Here is an 18,445-nt window from a genome sequence, read left to right on the forward strand (position 1 = left end):
AAAACAATTTGTTTACTGGCATTTTAATGGGCTATCATGTCACAGCTGCAGGCTTTGTACTGGTCTAATACTAGACCCAGCTTCTAAACTTGATTGTTTTCCATGTAAACAAATAGTTCTGTTGTCAAGGTCCAAAAAGTAGGGTTTCAAAGGACTTTTTACATGCCTTCCCTTCTAAAATCACTTAGTACACGTGCCACAAACCCCATAAGAAATTTGGTGCTTTTATCAAAAAGTGAACAATTATCTCAATTATAGGGTCTTATAACTACTGTAGTGGGAAATTTTCGAGGGATGAAACTTTCGCGAAACTGTGCAAAATACGATTTTCACGTTTTTAAATTCACGAAAGTCTATGTGTATAAACTGAAACATTTCACGATTATATTTTCACGAAGCTATCATCACTCGCGAAAGTTTCGTCATTCGAAAATTTCCGGCTTTTTTATATGCAATGAAGTGAACGGATCATCACGTAAATATACTGGTGGACACTCACGAGACCAATCACTATTCGAAAATGGCGCGATGTGGGGTGAGACTTGAGAGTTTGCTCAGTATCTCGACAGGACGAGTAGGTAGTTGAAAAGGAGTGATTTCCACTCAAAATCTCATCCAGATGGCCGCCATGTAATGTATGCGTGTACAACTTCCTGCCGCGGAATGACAGAGGCTCCATTCTTCAATCTCACGCATTTGGCCTTCGATCTCGCGCCCTACATTTGTATTCTCACGCCTACAAGTAAACCTCACTCCCGGGATTTTCCTACTTCCTGAGGCTAAGAAGGTTGCGGTTATCCGACAACAGTCACGTGATCTCATTCAAACTTTAGTTTGGCAGTCGGAGCTCTCAATGGCGGTTGACTGATTCCTTTTAGACAACGATTGAGTGTATGTGGACAGCAAGCAGTGTACTGGAACTTGAAACTTTGAAAGTTCACTGGGAATCCAGGCTAAGGTAAGTAAGGGGTATTCCGGACACTTCGTTTATAATCCGCTACTGAAGGATGGAATGGAAACCAATCAGGCTATGGTTTGAGTACCTAAGTACTCCACTTGTGTGCTATAAAATACCAAAGTTTTATCTCGATAGCTTCAAGGATTACTGAGATTCGTCACGATTTGCTTGCGCATGTAGAATATTTTGTTTAAAAAACTTTCTATACGCGTGTTTACAGTAGATTGAGGGCATCGTTCGTAATTCTAAGCGACCATATGCACCACAAATTGTCAATCACACTATACAGTGAACGAATATACGATTTAGAGATAGTATAACTGGATTCCAAGCCCGTTACCTGCGTCGTGTCAACTTGAATGCGCAATCACACAACCAGCAGCCCGGAGAAGCCTGCAGCAAGGATCCGCTGGGCCACATTGCTAAAGTATGCTGTTTGTGTGTTCAGGTAAGGGCTGGTACAGATTTCCAGGCAGTAGAACAAACGTCGCATCTTCTGCTGGGCCACGGCACTCAGTGGAGTGCAGCAATGCCAGGTACGCCTACTTTTACCGGTGTCCGGAAACCCCAGCCACATAAATTTTTAGCATTTTCTCAAATTGCAAAGTTTAGGCCGTTCTTTCTCCTAGCACCCTATACTTTACCACTCACAATTTATACCACTGATAGCCTAGTTTATTGGCTACAATTCGGCACCAAGCATGTTAGAATCTGTTCTTCTCTCAAGGAGAAATAAACAATTTTCTAATACATGTACAAACTTTGTCCGGAAACGCCCGCCCCTACCTTAGTCTCGCGTGGCCAGACCGCTATTTCAGCGCAGGGGCTTATCGATTAGAGATTATAAGCGCCCATGCAGGCAACACAAGATTATTATACTCTAGCGGATCACGTGAGCCGGTCACGGTTATTGTAGAAATCGTAATGTACAGTAGCTAGTATACACACCTTGCAGTTATTAGGCCCCTATTCGGCGATTATTAGTTTCTCATCCAGCCTTTCTAATTATTATGATGCGGGGGGAGGGTATTACCATTATGCCATTATTTTATAATATTAACACACTGATGTATAGACCTTGTCCAAATTGTCTTTCTTTCTTACTACAAACATTTCCTTCACCTACTTTTCGTGATCGCCAACTGTTTTTCGACAGTCAACTGAAAGTCTGCTTTGATGAAGTCGATAGAGCACGATTGCAACTGGCACTGCAGCAATTTGCTAAGGAAAACAACAGTTCTCCTGGTGATATATAGCGCATTGTAGCGTTCATCAACAAAAATTATAACAGTTTGGTATCACGTGTTCTTCTGAGCATGCGCAGAGTAAATAATGGCTTACCATGCGGTACTGCGGTTTTCCAAGTTCTTGCAATGCAAAGCGTCATGCGCTATACAAGCATGTGGTGCGCAGTTGTTCAACAGCGGATTTTCAGTGACGACTACTGACTCACAGGACTTTAGGCATGCCTACGCATACAACTCGACAGCCACAGAACATTACAGGTGTATACAAAGAACTGCGCATACTGACACAATATTAGCGCATGACGCTTTGCATTGCAAGGACATGGAAAACCGCAGTACAGAAAATTGCATTGTCTTTGCAACAACCGGCCATGCGCGGTGTGAGCATGCGCGTGTTTTGAATAATAAAACGCGCAATACCGGGTATAACAGTACGCAGGTATCGAAGCCGTTCAATTCCGCGTCAGTTAAATCATTGCATAACCGGAATTATACACACTTTTACGGCAAGTATACCAGGAATGGTAGGATCATCAATAGTTAGCAAATACCAAAACCCTGTATTGCACGCATTTTATTACTCCCCGCTAAACTCTATTGCATGCCACGACACACACAGACACTTGGGTTGGCCTGGCCGTGCACCAAGCACCAGCACTTACTATGTATATAGACACACTCTAGGTTGGCCTGGCCGTGCACCAAGCAAGAGTTTAATGACTGTTTGAAAATAATTATTTACAAAACGCCATCATAGCTAACTATGAAACACCATAGATACTGGAAACACTACCCAACACATTAATAAATGCCATGTGATCAGTGAGTTGCAGACCTGTGTGATGCTACAGCAGGGTCTACAACAATAAAGTATTGGTTTTGCCTAAATTTTGGAGACAGCCGACCCCAAATCTGCCCCCAAGGGAAAAAACCTCCACTGAACAAAAACCACATGGACAAAAAAGAACAGCTGGAGGAAAAAACCATACATGATGCATGCAGCTGTAGCACCACATGTGCATCACTCTCGAACACAAACTGCAATAACAATAACCACAAGCAAGATTAAGCACATGGATGAATACATATATAATAGTCCAGAGTCTAGACCAACTGAGTAGGCTCATCATCTAGCTAATGTCTGTAAAGGAAAAAATAAATAAAAAATTAACTGAAGTCAACACCACACATCACATCCATTACACACTAACATCCCCTCAATAAAAATGAAGCAACAGTAGCTTGGTAAACGGCCTAGAATTGCCCTAGCAACCAATCATTCATTTAAATACCCCCAATTATCCCGCCACGCATGCGCAATAACGTACCGTGGAGAGCGTATTTTCTGTCTAATATTGCATAACCGACAGAAAATACCACTCCCCGCTAAACTCTATTGCATGCCACGACACACACAGACACTTGGGTTGGCCTGGCCGTGCACCAAGCACCAGCACTTACTATGTATATAGACACACTCTAGAGGTACAAAGAGCGGGACTCAGTATATATAAGGCTCAGGTGCCTAATCTTTGTGTAACTTCTAAGAGAGAAGCAACTAAGTCTTTAACATAGCCATCCTGAGTGCTAACTGAGGACCAACGACCATGCCTCTTGAATAATCTGTCTGGTATTCTAGCTTGAGCTGCAGCAATAGCACCTCCTGACCTAAGACTGAAAAATCTGACTTAGAGAACCCAAGAGATTCCAACCTGTCCAACAACAGTTCTCGTATACGAGTGTGTGACAATTGGCCAGATGGATGCAGCTGTTCACCCTCTTTTTCCAGCGAACAGAACAATATTCCAGAAGAGTTTGACAAACCACCCATGTCCATATATCGCTTAAGCACTGCAACTGGGCAAGTAACTTTAGCACTGCAAGCCACATACACCCGGACATAGACAACACTCTATATACCAACGGATTGCTGGAAGGTGACAGCAACCCTGCCATTTGATGAATCCAGGCAATAGCATATGTAGCTTCCTTCACAGCTGCTCGGGACTGCTTAGAATCTCCCAAGTGTTGAATATACAATGCCAGGTGAACTGGCTTTACTGCAAGCATGTTGATATTGCTAAGGGACTGGGCCCATTTCCTCCAGTGGTTGAAAGCATACATGTACTTCTTAGTTGTAGAAGGAACCTTACTGTTGAGAACTGTAGTAAACAAGCTCTTGGCCAAGCACTTAAGATGGGGATCTTCCATGCACAATAACTCTTGCCATACTATCTGGCCTTGTACCACTGCAAAATACACATGATTTTAGTGCAATAAATATTCAAAAAGCCCATCACAATAACAGGCAGACAACTGTTTAGCATGGAAGCATCTCAGCACACTGACCTACAGTGGCTGACACAATACACACCAATAGAAGCATCTCAGCACACTGACTGACAGTAGCTGGCTCAACACACAACATAGACCAATGCTTGCCACAGAAGCATCTCAGCACACTGACCAACAGTGGCTGGCTCAACACAAACCAATGCTTAACACAGAAGCATCTCAGCACACTGACCGACAGTGACTGGCTCAACACACAACATAGTCCAATGCTTGCCACAGAAGCATCTCAGCACACTGACCGACAGTGGCTGGCACAACACAAACCAATGCTTAACACAGAAGCATCTCAGCACACTGACCAACAGTGGCTGGCACAACACAAACCAATGCTTAACACAGAAGCATCTCAGCACACTGACCGACAGTGACTGGCTGAACACACAACATAGACCAATGCTTACCACAGAAGCATCTCAGCACACTGACCGACAGTGGCTGGCTCAACACAAACCAATGCTTAACACAGAAGCATCTCAGCACACTGACCAACAGTGGCTGGAACAACACAAACCAATGCTTAACACAAAAGCATCTCAGCACACTGACCGACAGTGGTTGGCACACAGCCCTTACCTATAAACATGTGTAGATATACTAACTGTTGGTGTAGCAGAAGGGTCTCATTACACTAATTCTATGTATACTACCTGCCTGGGATTGGCTTATTGAACAGAGAACATTCTAATCATATATAACTTGTGTAAGGAATTTTGTTTAAAAATATTTTTTTTTTTTTTTTAATTTAAATATTTTTTATTAGCTATTCAATGAATATGACGCATGGTTTTAAGAGAACAACAGAAGGCCACCAACAGGCATGTTAAAATCAAATAACAAGCCAAGAACACAAGTGGTTGACCTTGAACCAGAAAAGAACCCTGAGGTACACCTACCGGGCAAAAACAAATGGTCAAACAGGGGCAGGTCACACCAATCCCTGACGAAAGAAGCAAGATGACAACCATCAGGACAAATTAGAGGCCAAAATGGGGCGGATGACCAATGAGGTAGAACAATGATACCCCTGCACTTACAGTTCTGAGCATGCCTTAGCAAACGTGGAATAAGGTAGACTGGGAGACACCACCAATTCATTTCACCAGTCCAATCACATGTGAAACAATCTACTGCCTCAGACCTTGGGTTACAGAAACGGCTATTAAACCTAGGTAGTTGAGTATTATAAAAGCTTGCAAAGCGATCAACTGTACACAGGCCCCATCTACTGTTCAACCAGCAAAACACACTTGGGTGTAATTGCCAATCATCAAAGTCTTGTATGTGACTGATAAAATCAGCTATCTGGTTCTCAGTACGAGGTATCCACTCAGGCTCAACAGACACACTATATTGTACACACAAGGAACATAACCTAGGGTTTCCTGTTGAAGGGCCGGGTTTTTACTACCCACCAGAAGAATCTGGGAAACATTTTGGTTATCAGTAAGCCACTTAACTTTACAATTTTGAAGTTTTGATATCAATGATTGAAGAACCAGCCTGACACCTTTAAGCTCACGCCATGTAGAGCTCTGTTGGGCCTCTACAGCATCCCAATGGCCGTGCACCACATACTGACCATGTTCAACAATATACCCACCAAATCCTGTATCGCTAGCATCAGAATACACAATTCTTACAGCACCTGGCTGGCACCATAAAGGCTGAGAGTCATACTCCTGAAGATTTGCTTCCCAAAATTGTAACTCACAGAGAGCCTCTGGACTCAGTGACAACATGTCACTCCAGGTATAACACTCATTAATCACTGCATACAAACTACGAGTCATGAGTCGACTAACTGGGCCCACTGCAAGGGACAAAGAAATTATCTTCCCAATGATCCTAGCGATATGACGGGCAGGAAGCACTACTGTATTAATTGCAGAAGACACTAAACTTCTAAAAGCATGCACCTTATCTGTGGGGACAATAATCTGGCCTGTTTCTAGATTGATATCAAACCCTAACCAAGACACCTGGTAGGAAGGAACCCACTGGGATTTCGTAGGGTGAGCCACAAAGCCAGCATTAGCCAGGGACTCCTGAACAAATCTATTGGCAGCTTCGGCCCTTTCAGCTTCTACAGAGCAAATACCATCATCTAAATACACCACTATCTTATAACCATGTCCCCTCCAATACTTAACTAATGGCCTAAGAAGCTTAGTAAACAAGTAGCACGCTGAAGATAAGCCAAATGGAAGGACCTTAAACACAAAATAAGTCTGGACTTTATTCACAGGCCACATAAAGCCTAAATACTTCCAACAGGTTTTGTGGATGTCAACATGGTGATAACCAAACTTCAGGTCAAACGTAAATGCCTTATCACCTTTTTCAAATAACATCAGAGCTGTCCTAAGGTCTTCATATTTAAACCTCTGCTTCCACAGGAACTGGTTGAGGTGTCTGAGATTAATCACCAGACATTTCCTACTGGGTCCATCAACAACTGACAAAGGACTACATATAAAAGGTTGAAAGTCAACCTTAGCAATACAGTTATTGACTAGCAATTCCTGGATTGCCAGGGAAACAAAGTCACAACTAGCCAAATGGTTACAATCAAAATATGGTGTTGGTGAAGAACATGACATATAGCCAAACTGAATTGCATCCACTACCCTATGAGGGGCATTCAAAACATCTATCCAAAACCTTATATGTTTCCTGAGGCCTCCTTGCATGGACCTGTATACTATGAAGTTCATCAACATCTAACTCCCAAATAGGACCATTGAGTCCAGCATCAGGGCCTTGCCCTTCAAAATCAGGGTTGCCATCTGGCAGTAAGTCATACAAATCACAGTCACTGTGTATTTCACATTCAAAAGGATACTGTTTAGATGCTGCAGCTGCTCCTCCTGGTGCCTTGGGACAATTTCTCCAGATGGCCAAACTCCCGCCATAGAAACAGGCGCCTGAAACTGGGCGCGCTTGACGACCAGGAAGAACAACAGGTGTGGCCTGTACCGGAACCACTTCCGGTATCCTACTGATTCAAAGGGGCCTCACGCCCAAAACCGGTAGACTGCTGCGCGGTCGTTCCGCGCAGCCGCGCTTCTTCTTGGCTTTTGCTGCTTTCCTTTCCGCAGCCTTCTCGGCCTTTTCTATCTTCTTCTCGTCGTCACTATCATCAGCCAACTCGTCTGCGTCATACTCAGTGACAAGAGACCAACCGAACTCTGAGCGGTCCGCCAACCTGATAGCCTTTTGGCGGAATTTCAACAAACGCATACCTTCCTCTATTGCAAGTTGTACTTTCCGGAGCTCGGACGACACAGGGGGAGAACTCGTAACCTCCTCAAGCCTCACATGAGCTACACGAAGGTGTTCCTGGAGTGACTCGTTGAAGCGGAACTGCCTCTCATTGCCTTTCTTTCTGAAAGTTACTTCTGCTGAAAGACGAGCTTTCTTGGCTGCTCTCTCTGCAGTTTCTTCCTGTTCCTTCCGAAACTCAACCCTTATGGCCTCAATAGACTGCTGAGTCGTTGCCTGGGATGCGGTCACCATGTGGGCGATACGGTCCAGTTTAGCATTCGTCTCCAAGTAGCGGTAGCTAACGAGCTGCTGGAGCTTCCTCCACTTCCACTGCTTCCACCACCAGCCATTGAAGTGACTGAAGGGTTTATAACCGTGACAGTTACTCCAGAAGTAGCAGACATTTCGAACGAGGAAAAAATGAAGCAACAGTAGCTTGGTAAACGGCCTAGTATACACACCTTGCAGTTATTAGGCCCCTATTCGGCGATTATTAGTTTGGCCACTTATTGTTAATTTTATGTTTCAGATCCCCCTCCCGCATTGCTTTGCTGCACCGCCTAAATTTAGTCATTATTGTGATGTCATGTCTAATTTTCCATTATTTTTTGTATTTAAAACTTTTTGTAATGCTTTCGTGCGAGTTATTCAGTTAGCTAGTATGCATGGCTTCGAATATCGTAAATGTTATTGTGTTCTGCAAGTCGACAAACAGTACTTTGTTGCCTTGGCAAATTGCCAAAATTCATCCTCCTTCTGCTACTTTTCGTTCCTTTTTCACTGAAGTTATTTCCAAGACGAAATGGCGCCACGACATGATGGAACAGTAGGAAGCATTGCAGAAGTTTTTATTGGTAAAAGAAAGGACCTGTTAGATTTGGTGGATCCTGATCTACAAATTACTGAGGTTACTCCTACCTTTGGCCAATTTATCAAGTACTACATGCGCGATCGATCTGCTAGTGAATCTGGTGTGACAACAGTGACGTCAACGGTGATTCAGTCGAATGGTCAGTGCAGAAATGCGTTTCAAATCATGATGGCAGCACAAGCCGAACTCTGCAGTAAACAGTTACCAGATGTTAACCCCAATCCTCGAAATGGAAAAGAAAAACTTAGAAACGACGTTCTTTCATTCCTTGCAGCCAAAGGATGCAAGTGGAAAAACAGTTCAGAACTGGATTGTCTTACACTTGTGGTGCCTTGTTAGCAGACCTTCACTTGACTGGTAAACTTTCAAATGTACATGTACGAGATTTAAGATGCTATGACCCTATGGAGAAATTGTACTACTCATCAGGATGTAATGATCAAGTCTGCTACTACTGTAGTTGTACCAACAACTTGCACACCGTAGGAAACTCATATCCCATCTGCACCTCTAGTAAGAAGTCGAAAGACCCTGTATTAAAGCGAACTAAACTTTCATTAATATAGGTCTATGAATGTACATTGTACAATTTTATATGTTTTATGTATGACACAATTATTGTCTTTTAAAATACATGGTATAAATAATGAATAATGAATAATGAACCTCCCTCCCGCCTTGCCATACAGCAAATTTCCTGATCTGAAACATAAAATTAACAATAAATGGCCTTTCTCATCCAGCCTTTCTAATTATTATGATGCGGGGGGAGGGTATTACCATTATGCCATTATTTTATAATATTAACACACTGATGTATAGACCTTGTCCAAATTGTCTTTCTTTCTTACTACAAACATTTCCTTCACCTACTTTTCGTGATCGCCAACTGTTTTTCGACAGTCAACTGAAAGTCTGCTTTGATGAAGTCGATAGAGCACGATTGCAACTGGCACTGCAGCAATTTGCTAAGGAAAACAACAGTTCTCCTGGTGATATATAGCGCATTGTAGCGTTCATCAACAAAAATTATAACAGTTTGGTATCACGTGTTCTTCTGAGCATGCGCAGAGTAAATAATGGCTTACCATGCGGTACTGCGGTTTTCCAAGTTCTTGCAATGCAAAGCGTCATGCGCTATACAAGCATGTGGTGCGCAGTTGTTCAACAGCGGATTTTCAGTGACGACTACTGACTCACAGGACTTTAGGCATGCCTACGCATACAACTCGACAGCCACAGAACATTACAGGTGTATACAAAGAACTGCGCATACTGACACAATATTAGCGCATGACGCTTTGCATTGCAAGGACATGGAAAACCGCAGTACAGAAAATTGCATTGTCTTTGCAACAACCGGCCATGCGCGGTTTGAGCATGCGCGTGTTTTGAATAATAAAACGCGCAATACCGGGTATAACAGTACGCAGGTATCGAAGCCGTTCAATTCCGCGTCAGTTAAATCATTGCATAACCGGAATTATACACACTTTTACGGCAAGTATACCAGGAATGGTAGGATCATCAATAGTTAGCAAATACCAAAACCCTGTATTGCACGCATTTTATTATTCAAAACACGCGCATGCTCAAACCGCGCATGGCCGGTAGTTGCAAAGACAATGCAATTTCCTGTAGCTTAAGAAGGATGCGGGCGGTGGATGAGAAACTAATAATCACCAAATAGGGGCCTTAAAGAGGCTGTGCGCTCTGTGAAGCCACGTAATATTTGTGTAAGGCCCCTATTCGGTGATTATTAGTTTCTCATCCAGCCTTTCTAATGCACTTGTCAATTTCATGCCCCACCCCCAGGTGGGGATTTGACATTGCTTCTTGTCCCCACCACTGGGGCAATTGACAGTTGTCCCGGGACGGACTGATTTTCGGTAGTTGCATTTCTAAACTATAAAATCGCGCTTGCTATAGCTAATTTTACTAGCTACAGGGCAGGCTTATTACTATAGTGGCATGCATGAAATATGCGCTTAGTCATCCTTGAGGTGTCGTCAAATCCCCTACTATAGGGGTGGGGACATGGTGGGGATTTGACAGCCGATTTTGCCCCAGTAGTGGGGAATTTGACACCACGATTTGTCAACTCCCCTGTATTCCCCCACCCTCCCCGGGCGGATTTTTTTTTTGGACGCACTTCTGACTTAGAAAATTTTTCATGTTTTGTGAACTTACCGTTTTTCTTTGTTTTACGGATCGTTTGCGGATAAGGAAAAGGTCACACTGAAACTATTAGCCCTTGTGTATTAAGTGTGTTGGTCGTCTTCAAAGACGTTTTGAACAAAGGACGAGACCTACCTGAATGGATATTTCTTCCCTGCCGTCCGCCTGTCATCTCACAACACTGGCGTGACTCGACTCGATGGCTGAAAACTTCCGAGTGAAGGCCAAGGTGAAGGCATGAAAGGATAGAAGGACACTTGTAAGAAGGTGTCACAAGTAATGCACCTATCAATGTATTGCCCCACCACCCCCCCCCCCCCCCCCCCCCTCGGGCGTAAGTGGGGCTTTACAGGGGGAATTGACACGAAACTGCTGCCCCACTATGGGGCATTTGACGATCGTTCAGTAAGTGCCCAAATATTTTTTGTTGTAACTTCCTTCGCTATGTCAAATCCCGAGTTAATCCCGCGTTGCAACTGGGGCCAACGGTGGGGATTTGACACGATAGGTTTGCCCTACTATGGGGCATTTGACATTCGGCTGTGTCAAATCCCCACTATAGCCCCATATATGCCCGAGGGGGGGGTAGTGGGGCAATACATTGATAGGTGCATAATAAAGACAGTTGGGAACTAAATGTGTAGTATGTGACTATTGAGAGCTGTAGTGGTAGACTCTGGGTAATCGGTATCTAGATGTTTATGGTTATCTTTACAGTGATGCATGCATGTCACTAATTTTACAATATGTAGCTACTCAAAATATTTTTACTTGTGTACTGTAGAGTTTTTTTTTTTTTGCTATAACATCTGTGGAACTCCACTACAGTGAAACCTTTTTTTATTGGACACATTTGTTATCCAGTATAGGCTAACACTGTACTGCCTGATCATCAAGGATGTACCCAGGTTTAGAATACAAGAAACAAGGTTAGGTCCAGAGGATTTAGGGGAAAATGTGTGGGGCCTTAGGCCACTCCAAATAAATTTTCTGTTTCCCATCCACTGCCCACATCTAGTTACTGTCAGCTCTAACTATTCCATTATTCCGTATTCTTCCATTATTTTCCAGTTATTCTTGCATACTGACAGACTCAGTAAAAGCCATTTTGAAACAGTGTCAGCATCGCTATCAAGTCAGCACAAACTTCACGTTTGTGCTATTTTTGCAACTTAAAAGGAAGGAACAAGCTTAAGCATGCTTTTATGTAGCTTTATGGTTGTGCTAGGCAAATAGTGGCTTGAAAAGCTGCCAATCACCCGCATGTAAATATGCGGACAGAAATCAGAGAATTTATTTGAAGTGGCCTTAGCTATATACTTGCATGAGTTAGTGGTGAATATGTAGCAGTTGGTATTAAAAAAATTATTATGTGGCAATACTGTGGTAATTCAGTGGCAGCTGGTTCCGACCACTATGGACACATCCCCGAATCATTTAACACTATACCTTGATAGTCAAGCAACCTTGATTATAGTTTTAGTTCAGATTTAGCCTTAATAAAATATACAATCTTTTGAGCGTCAGATTATATAGAGGTTTCACTGTACTTGTGTTAGCATTTATTACACCTGTTCACAAAATTGATGCAACAACTATTCAAATTTGACCACTGCTCAGTATAAAACAATGTTTGTTTTTTATTATGACACTGCTCAAATTTGGCCACAGTTAAAGGTGTGGTGGTGTTTAACTACATAAAAATGGTACTTGTATTGTGCATGAAGTATATAATTATACTTTAGCTAAGGCTGAGGACCTAATTAACATGGACGTTATATCATGAGGTGATCTTTCAACAAGGTCTTAAAATACACATGAGCTATGTGTGGGACCTACTTGAGTTGGTCACTTTAAATGAGATAATCTTATTAATGAGCTTGTCGAGTATACCTTAGCTATGTTTGAGACCTAGCTACTCAACATGGTCACTGTAATGAGGTAGTCTTATTAATGAGGTCATGTAGTACACTTTAGATCATGTTTGGGATGTACTTGTCATGGTCATTGTAATGAGGTGGTCTTATTAATGAGGTCATGCAGTACACCTAAGATCATGTTTGGGATGTACTTGACACTATAATGAGGTGGTCTTATTAATTAGCTATGTTTGGGACATACTTGACATCGTCACTATAATGAGGTGGTCTCAATGAGGTTTTCAAGTACACCTTAACTATGTTTGTTACTCAACGTGAGTATTTTATTACGATTTTATAAGGTATCACTATGTGTGTATGTACTCGTCGTGTTCATGTACTGATTTGGCTTCCACAATCACCAAATCAAACTCATCTTTTGAATTGTTGGCTAAATAGACCACCACTTCTGCTCTTTGTTTTATGGAACTGGAGAGTCTGGTTTCTGCAGCTTTGGTACTTCTATAGCCATGGCTTTCTTGGAAATGATGTTTAGTGAGCTGGAAAACCATGAAGGGCCAGTCGCATATACACAAGAAGCCAGTACAATACTTACGCATTACTATATATGCATACATGAGACAAACTTGGAGTGTGTGTATGAGGTCTGCAAAATAGTGTACTAGGAAGTAAATACTATCACATCGTTTTAAAAAACTGCTAAAGAGTATACTACATAACTATATAATGTTGTACATAATAATCACTGACTCGTAGAATATTCTTAACGTCAATGTAGTAATTAATATATGTGACTAGATTTGTTAGCTCCCATACGTACGTACGTACATATGTACATGCTTGTGAAATTCTCAGGTATCAAATTAAAGTGTTGAATAATGATAAAGCTATGTCCATCTATACCTTAAAATCAGCCAGGCTGCTTGAAAACATCTTACGTTTGACAGCCTTGTACAAAGGCAGCTGAATGTATTGCTAAAGTGGAGCAAGGGAAATTATGTATAGATGTAGCAATCAAGTTGCGGGGTAGTATACCAGAATTGCAGGTTGTGCTAACTAGTCGGATTTGGTAGATTCAATCAGATATTGCAAATTAATATATGGGCAAGAATGTTTTTTTTAAATCTATAAAAGTAGTGTGGGCCATTAGTATCAACTAATTGGTAGATGTGCAGCACAACCTCAATGTCCGGTCAATCATTAATGGTCGTTACAATGATGTTCACCTTATCTCAAAATGTGTAACTGAACTCAATGTGTATGCACACGTCTCCAATGGCTGGCTAATTGACAATTGATTTCATTTTTTGATCTCATCGTTACCCTTACATGTTTGATTATTGGGTGGAAAAGAGATGGACGTGGTAGTTCTTCTTTTGTTGGTGAAGTAGCCAGTACAATGATTTGACTGATTCTTGCCAATCATATTGATAGTCCATATAAATTATCAAACCAAGGCCTTCAAAAATAATTACATGTGGTCTAAAGTATAACTGTGTGATTTAAATCTAAATTTTGAGTAGTAAAGTTATGTAGTTAGAACTAAGTGTTACTTTACTTCAACGTAAATAACAATCTTGTTCTATCAATGGCTAACTTGTTTTGGGTAGAAAGCCAACAGTTATAATTTCATGACCATGGTCAGCCTAAGCAAATTAGCAATATGCTACCTTTGAATTCCCATTATGTGACCATATTGTGAAATAGGTCTCTTCCAAATTTGATAATTCATAACTGCAGACTAGATAGCTACAGATAGCTATTCACATTATGTTTGGTCACAGGTTAGTGTTAATTTGATCATGGATACTGCAATAAGTCTGTGGATCAAGTCACTACCTGGCCTGGGATTTATTCCTGGCCATTCCTATAATTACTAGCTAACTTGAGGTCATTCCAATAATTATTCAAAAGTGGATGAGACCCGCTAAACCTGGACAAAATGTAACCCAAATGATGAAGGCACTTGCAACGTTGGTAAGAATGACAGCATCAGTAACATGAATTCACAACGCAGTATTCAAGGGTGTAGTGCAATTGTAGAACAAAAACAAAATTCTTCTGAGAGCCAAAGATGCGGTACAACACAATATTTAAAACTCTTACAGTGTAGATCCCATTTGTATTTTGTAGAGTTTGAATGAATGAAGCTAGTGAGGCCACTCCAAATAAATTCTCTACTTTTCTTAGCATGCGGTCCATGTATTTCTATTATGAAATTGGCAGCTTTTCAAGTTATTATTTGCCTAGGTACAGCCATAGCAAACAACATAATAACATTTTCAGCTTGTACCTTCATCGTTTACATTACAAGAATATTACAAACATGAACAGTGATAACATTCTGACATGTGAGCTAGTAAACCTTACAAAAATCAATTTTATTAAGCCTGTACATTATGCAGAAAATAATGGAAGAACTGATACGGAATAATTGAACATCTTAGAGCTGGGAATAAAGAGATGCGGGTGGTGGATGTGAAGCAGAATTTATTTGGAGTGTTTTAAAGCGAGTGCTAGCCTTTTCATACCCCAGCAGTTGCAAACTTTATTCAATCACACAATGCTACGGTACATAGCATAATGAAAATGATGTTAACTTTACACACAACAAACAAACTACTGTGGTCACCACCTGGATACATACATAATGACATTTAATTCAAGTACAAGATAGCTATAGGTAGTCACAGCGTATACAGCAAACAAGGATATTATAGTCACATACTACACATTCAGTTCCCAACTGTCTTTATTACTTGTGACACCTTCTTACAAGTGTCCTTCTATCCTTTCATGCCTTCACCTTGGCCTTCACTCGGAAGTTTTCAGCCATCGAGTCGAGTCACGCCAGTGTTGTGAGATGACAGGCGGACGGCAGGGAAGAAATGTCCATTCAGGTAGGTCTCGTCCTTTGTTCACAACGTCTTTGAAGACGACTAACACACTCAATACACAGGGGCTAATAGTTTCAGTGTGACCTTTTCCTTATCCGCAAACAATCCGTAAAACAAAGAAAAACGGTAAGTTCACAAAACATGAAAAATTTTCTAAGTCAGAAGTGCGTCCAAAAAAAAAATTCGCCCTCCCCGGGGGTGGGGCATGAAATTGACAAGTGCATAATTATTATGATGCGGGCGGGAGAGTATTACCATTATGGCATTATTTTATAATATTAATACACTGATGTACAGACCTTGTCCAAATTGTCTTTCTTTCTTACTACAAACATTTCCTTCACCAGCTGATTCTACTTTTCGTGATCGCCAACTGCTTTTCGACAGTCAACTGAAAGCCTGCTTTGATGAAGTCGATAGAGCATGATTGCAACTGGCACTGCAGCAATTTGCTAAGGAAAACAACAGTTCTCCTGGTGATATATAGCGCATTGTAGCGTTCATCAACAAAAATTAAAACAGTTTGGTATCACGTGTTCTTCTGAGCATGCGCAGAGTAAATAATGGCTTACCATGCGGTAGCCTAAGAAGGATGCGGGCGGTGGATGAGAAACTAATAATCACCAAATAGGGGCCTAACATGGAATCATTGTTTGACTAATACTATTACATAATGATCTGCTTTATTCCGCTTATGCTTCTACTTTACCAGCTCTAACATAAAGCTTGACAAGATACACAATACAACCACCTGCTCCTGACAAGCATTGAGTGGCTTCTGTCATAGATAATATATACCTTACCAGGGATTGGAAACCGGAGTAAATTCAATACAAAATGCGCGAGCCGTCAGCATTGCAATAATCAACACCTTAGGCCACTCCAAATAAATTCTCTGTTTCCCGTCCTGGACTCAGGCATATTTGCATACGGGCGGGCGGTCCATTTCCATTATTTCATTATAAGATTGGCTAGCTTTTCAAGCCATTATTTGCCTGGCACTGCCAAAAAGGCTGCATAAAAGCATGCTTAAGCTTGTTCCTTCCTTTGTAAGTTGCAAAAATAACACAAACGTGAAGTTTGTGCTGACTTGATAGCACTGCTGACACGTGAGCTGACACTGTTTCAAGATAGCTTTTACTGAGCCTATCAGTATGCAAGAATAACCGGAAAATAATGAAAGAAATGGAATAATGGAATATTTAGAGCTGGCAGTAACCAGATGCGGGCGGTGGACGGGAAACAGAGAATTTATTTGGAGTGGCCTTACCTTTGATCGGTATGGATTTATCTGGCACAAGAAGAACGAAGAGAAAGGGCAGATAAGCCTTCTAGGAGCGGAGATGAAAAGGATTTCTTATTATGGTAAGAGTTATACTGGCAAGTTTGCAGACTCTGCCGAGCTTGAGACCTCTTGTCGAACTTGGAACCGATTACTATCCAGTATGCATCCTGGTCAGCTGTCATTTCTTTTGCGGGCGGCTTCGGACACTCTGCCAACTGCCATGAACTTGCGAAGGTGGAATATACAGTGTCATGCAAAATGTGTACTTTGTGATTCCTCACGTCCAACTACTGCTCATGTCTTGGGGGGCTGTCCGGTTGCGTTATCTCAGGAAAGGTACACTTATCGACATGATTTAGTCATTCAGTCTTTGGTCGACAGTTTCATCAGGGTTTACATTGACTTGCCCTATATCCGGGTTTATGCTGACCTTCCTAACTTGCGAGCCAGTGAGTCACCCCCATCTACACTTCCACCTAATGTGATTGTGACCCCCTTTAGACCAGACATTGTTATCCATAATACCGTCACTTCTAGTATACTTTTATTTGAACTGACATGTCCATTGGACAGTGCCCACCATCTTGAGCAGGCTAGATCTCGCAAACAAAATAAGGCTGAATACCACCAAATTCTATCAGAGCTAGATCGGTTAAATGTTACCAACTTTTATGAGACTCTTGAGATCAGCGTTTTAGGTCACTTCCAGCAATTTTCAGTCACTAACACTTACAATGTACTACATTTTATTGATAAGGACATCAATATCACAAGATCACTGGTTCGACGGATGCTGGATGATGCCTCGAAGGTTTGTATGACTGCATCCCAGAGGATTTTTATGGCAAGGGATTGCCGAGAGTGGTTGTGATAATGTACTTGTAATTTAATATTTTTGTTTTGTTTTGTAATCGTTGTTTTTGTTTGTAATTGTAATTACTTTTCTCCCTTGCCATGCCCACGTTGGTATCACTTGATCACCAGCCTTGTGGTCGCATGTGACCGAGGGTTACTGAATTTGTAAATGTATATACATGTCTCATTTATTATGATGGTTTCAACAATTGTTTGACTGGTGTATGACCGTCTAAATTTCAAGAGCGAATCTCGTAGAACACGTTTTGTGCAAAAATGATTATTAGATCACACCCTCGTGGTTCGGGGTTCTGAGAGCACGATAGAAACGTTCTTTCTCCATGTAAACGGTACTGATTGAAAGCTAAGACTTTAGCATATCCATTCATGTAAGCCAAAACCTTTAGTTCCGCCGTTCTGTGGTGAAATGACAGCATGAACTGCGAAGTAAGAATTTTTGCAGTACTACAGTTCGGGGTTCACAGGCCTTTTTATAGACGTTTTTAGCTAACTTTCTGACGTATTTCCAGTAATTCATACATATACAAATAAAAATATAGAAAATTAGCTTTTGGATCATATCAATCTACAATCCACCCTGTAGGAAACAAAGTATATGCATACACATTATATTATACCTTAAGGGATGACAGTA

At 41.5% G+C, this 18,445-nt stretch overlaps 2 protein-coding genes across 4 annotated transcripts in view; both read left to right on the top strand.

Annotated features, from left to right (window-relative positions):
* Positions 1 to 810: 810 nt before the first annotated feature.
* LOC136240290 (DNA-directed RNA polymerase II subunit RPB1-like) overlaps positions 811 to 18,445 on the top strand; it is a 30,493-nt gene continuing 12,858 nt past the window's right edge. The window contains exon 1 of one of the 3 annotated variants that reach the window (XM_066031233.1): positions 811 to 958. The gene's annotated coding sequence lies outside the window, so the exon portion shown is untranslated. Of the gene's footprint in view, positions 959 to 10,886; positions 11,133 to 18,445 lie in introns of those variants that run through there. The other 2 variants (XM_066031234.1, XM_066031235.1) reach the window with 2 other exon arrangements.
* On the top strand, positions 16,994 to 17,806 carry LOC136239830 (uncharacterized). The gene has a single exon (XM_066030581.1). The coding sequence runs from the start codon at positions 16,994 to 16,996 to the stop codon at positions 17,804 to 17,806; it is 813 nt and encodes a 270-aa protein (XP_065886653.1).

The sequence above is a fragment of the Dysidea avara genome, chromosome 12 (assembly GCF_963678975.1).
Source record: "Dysidea avara chromosome 12, odDysAvar1.4, whole genome shotgun sequence".
Classification (NCBI taxonomy): domain Eukaryota; kingdom Metazoa; phylum Porifera; class Demospongiae; order Dictyoceratida; family Dysideidae; genus Dysidea; species Dysidea avara.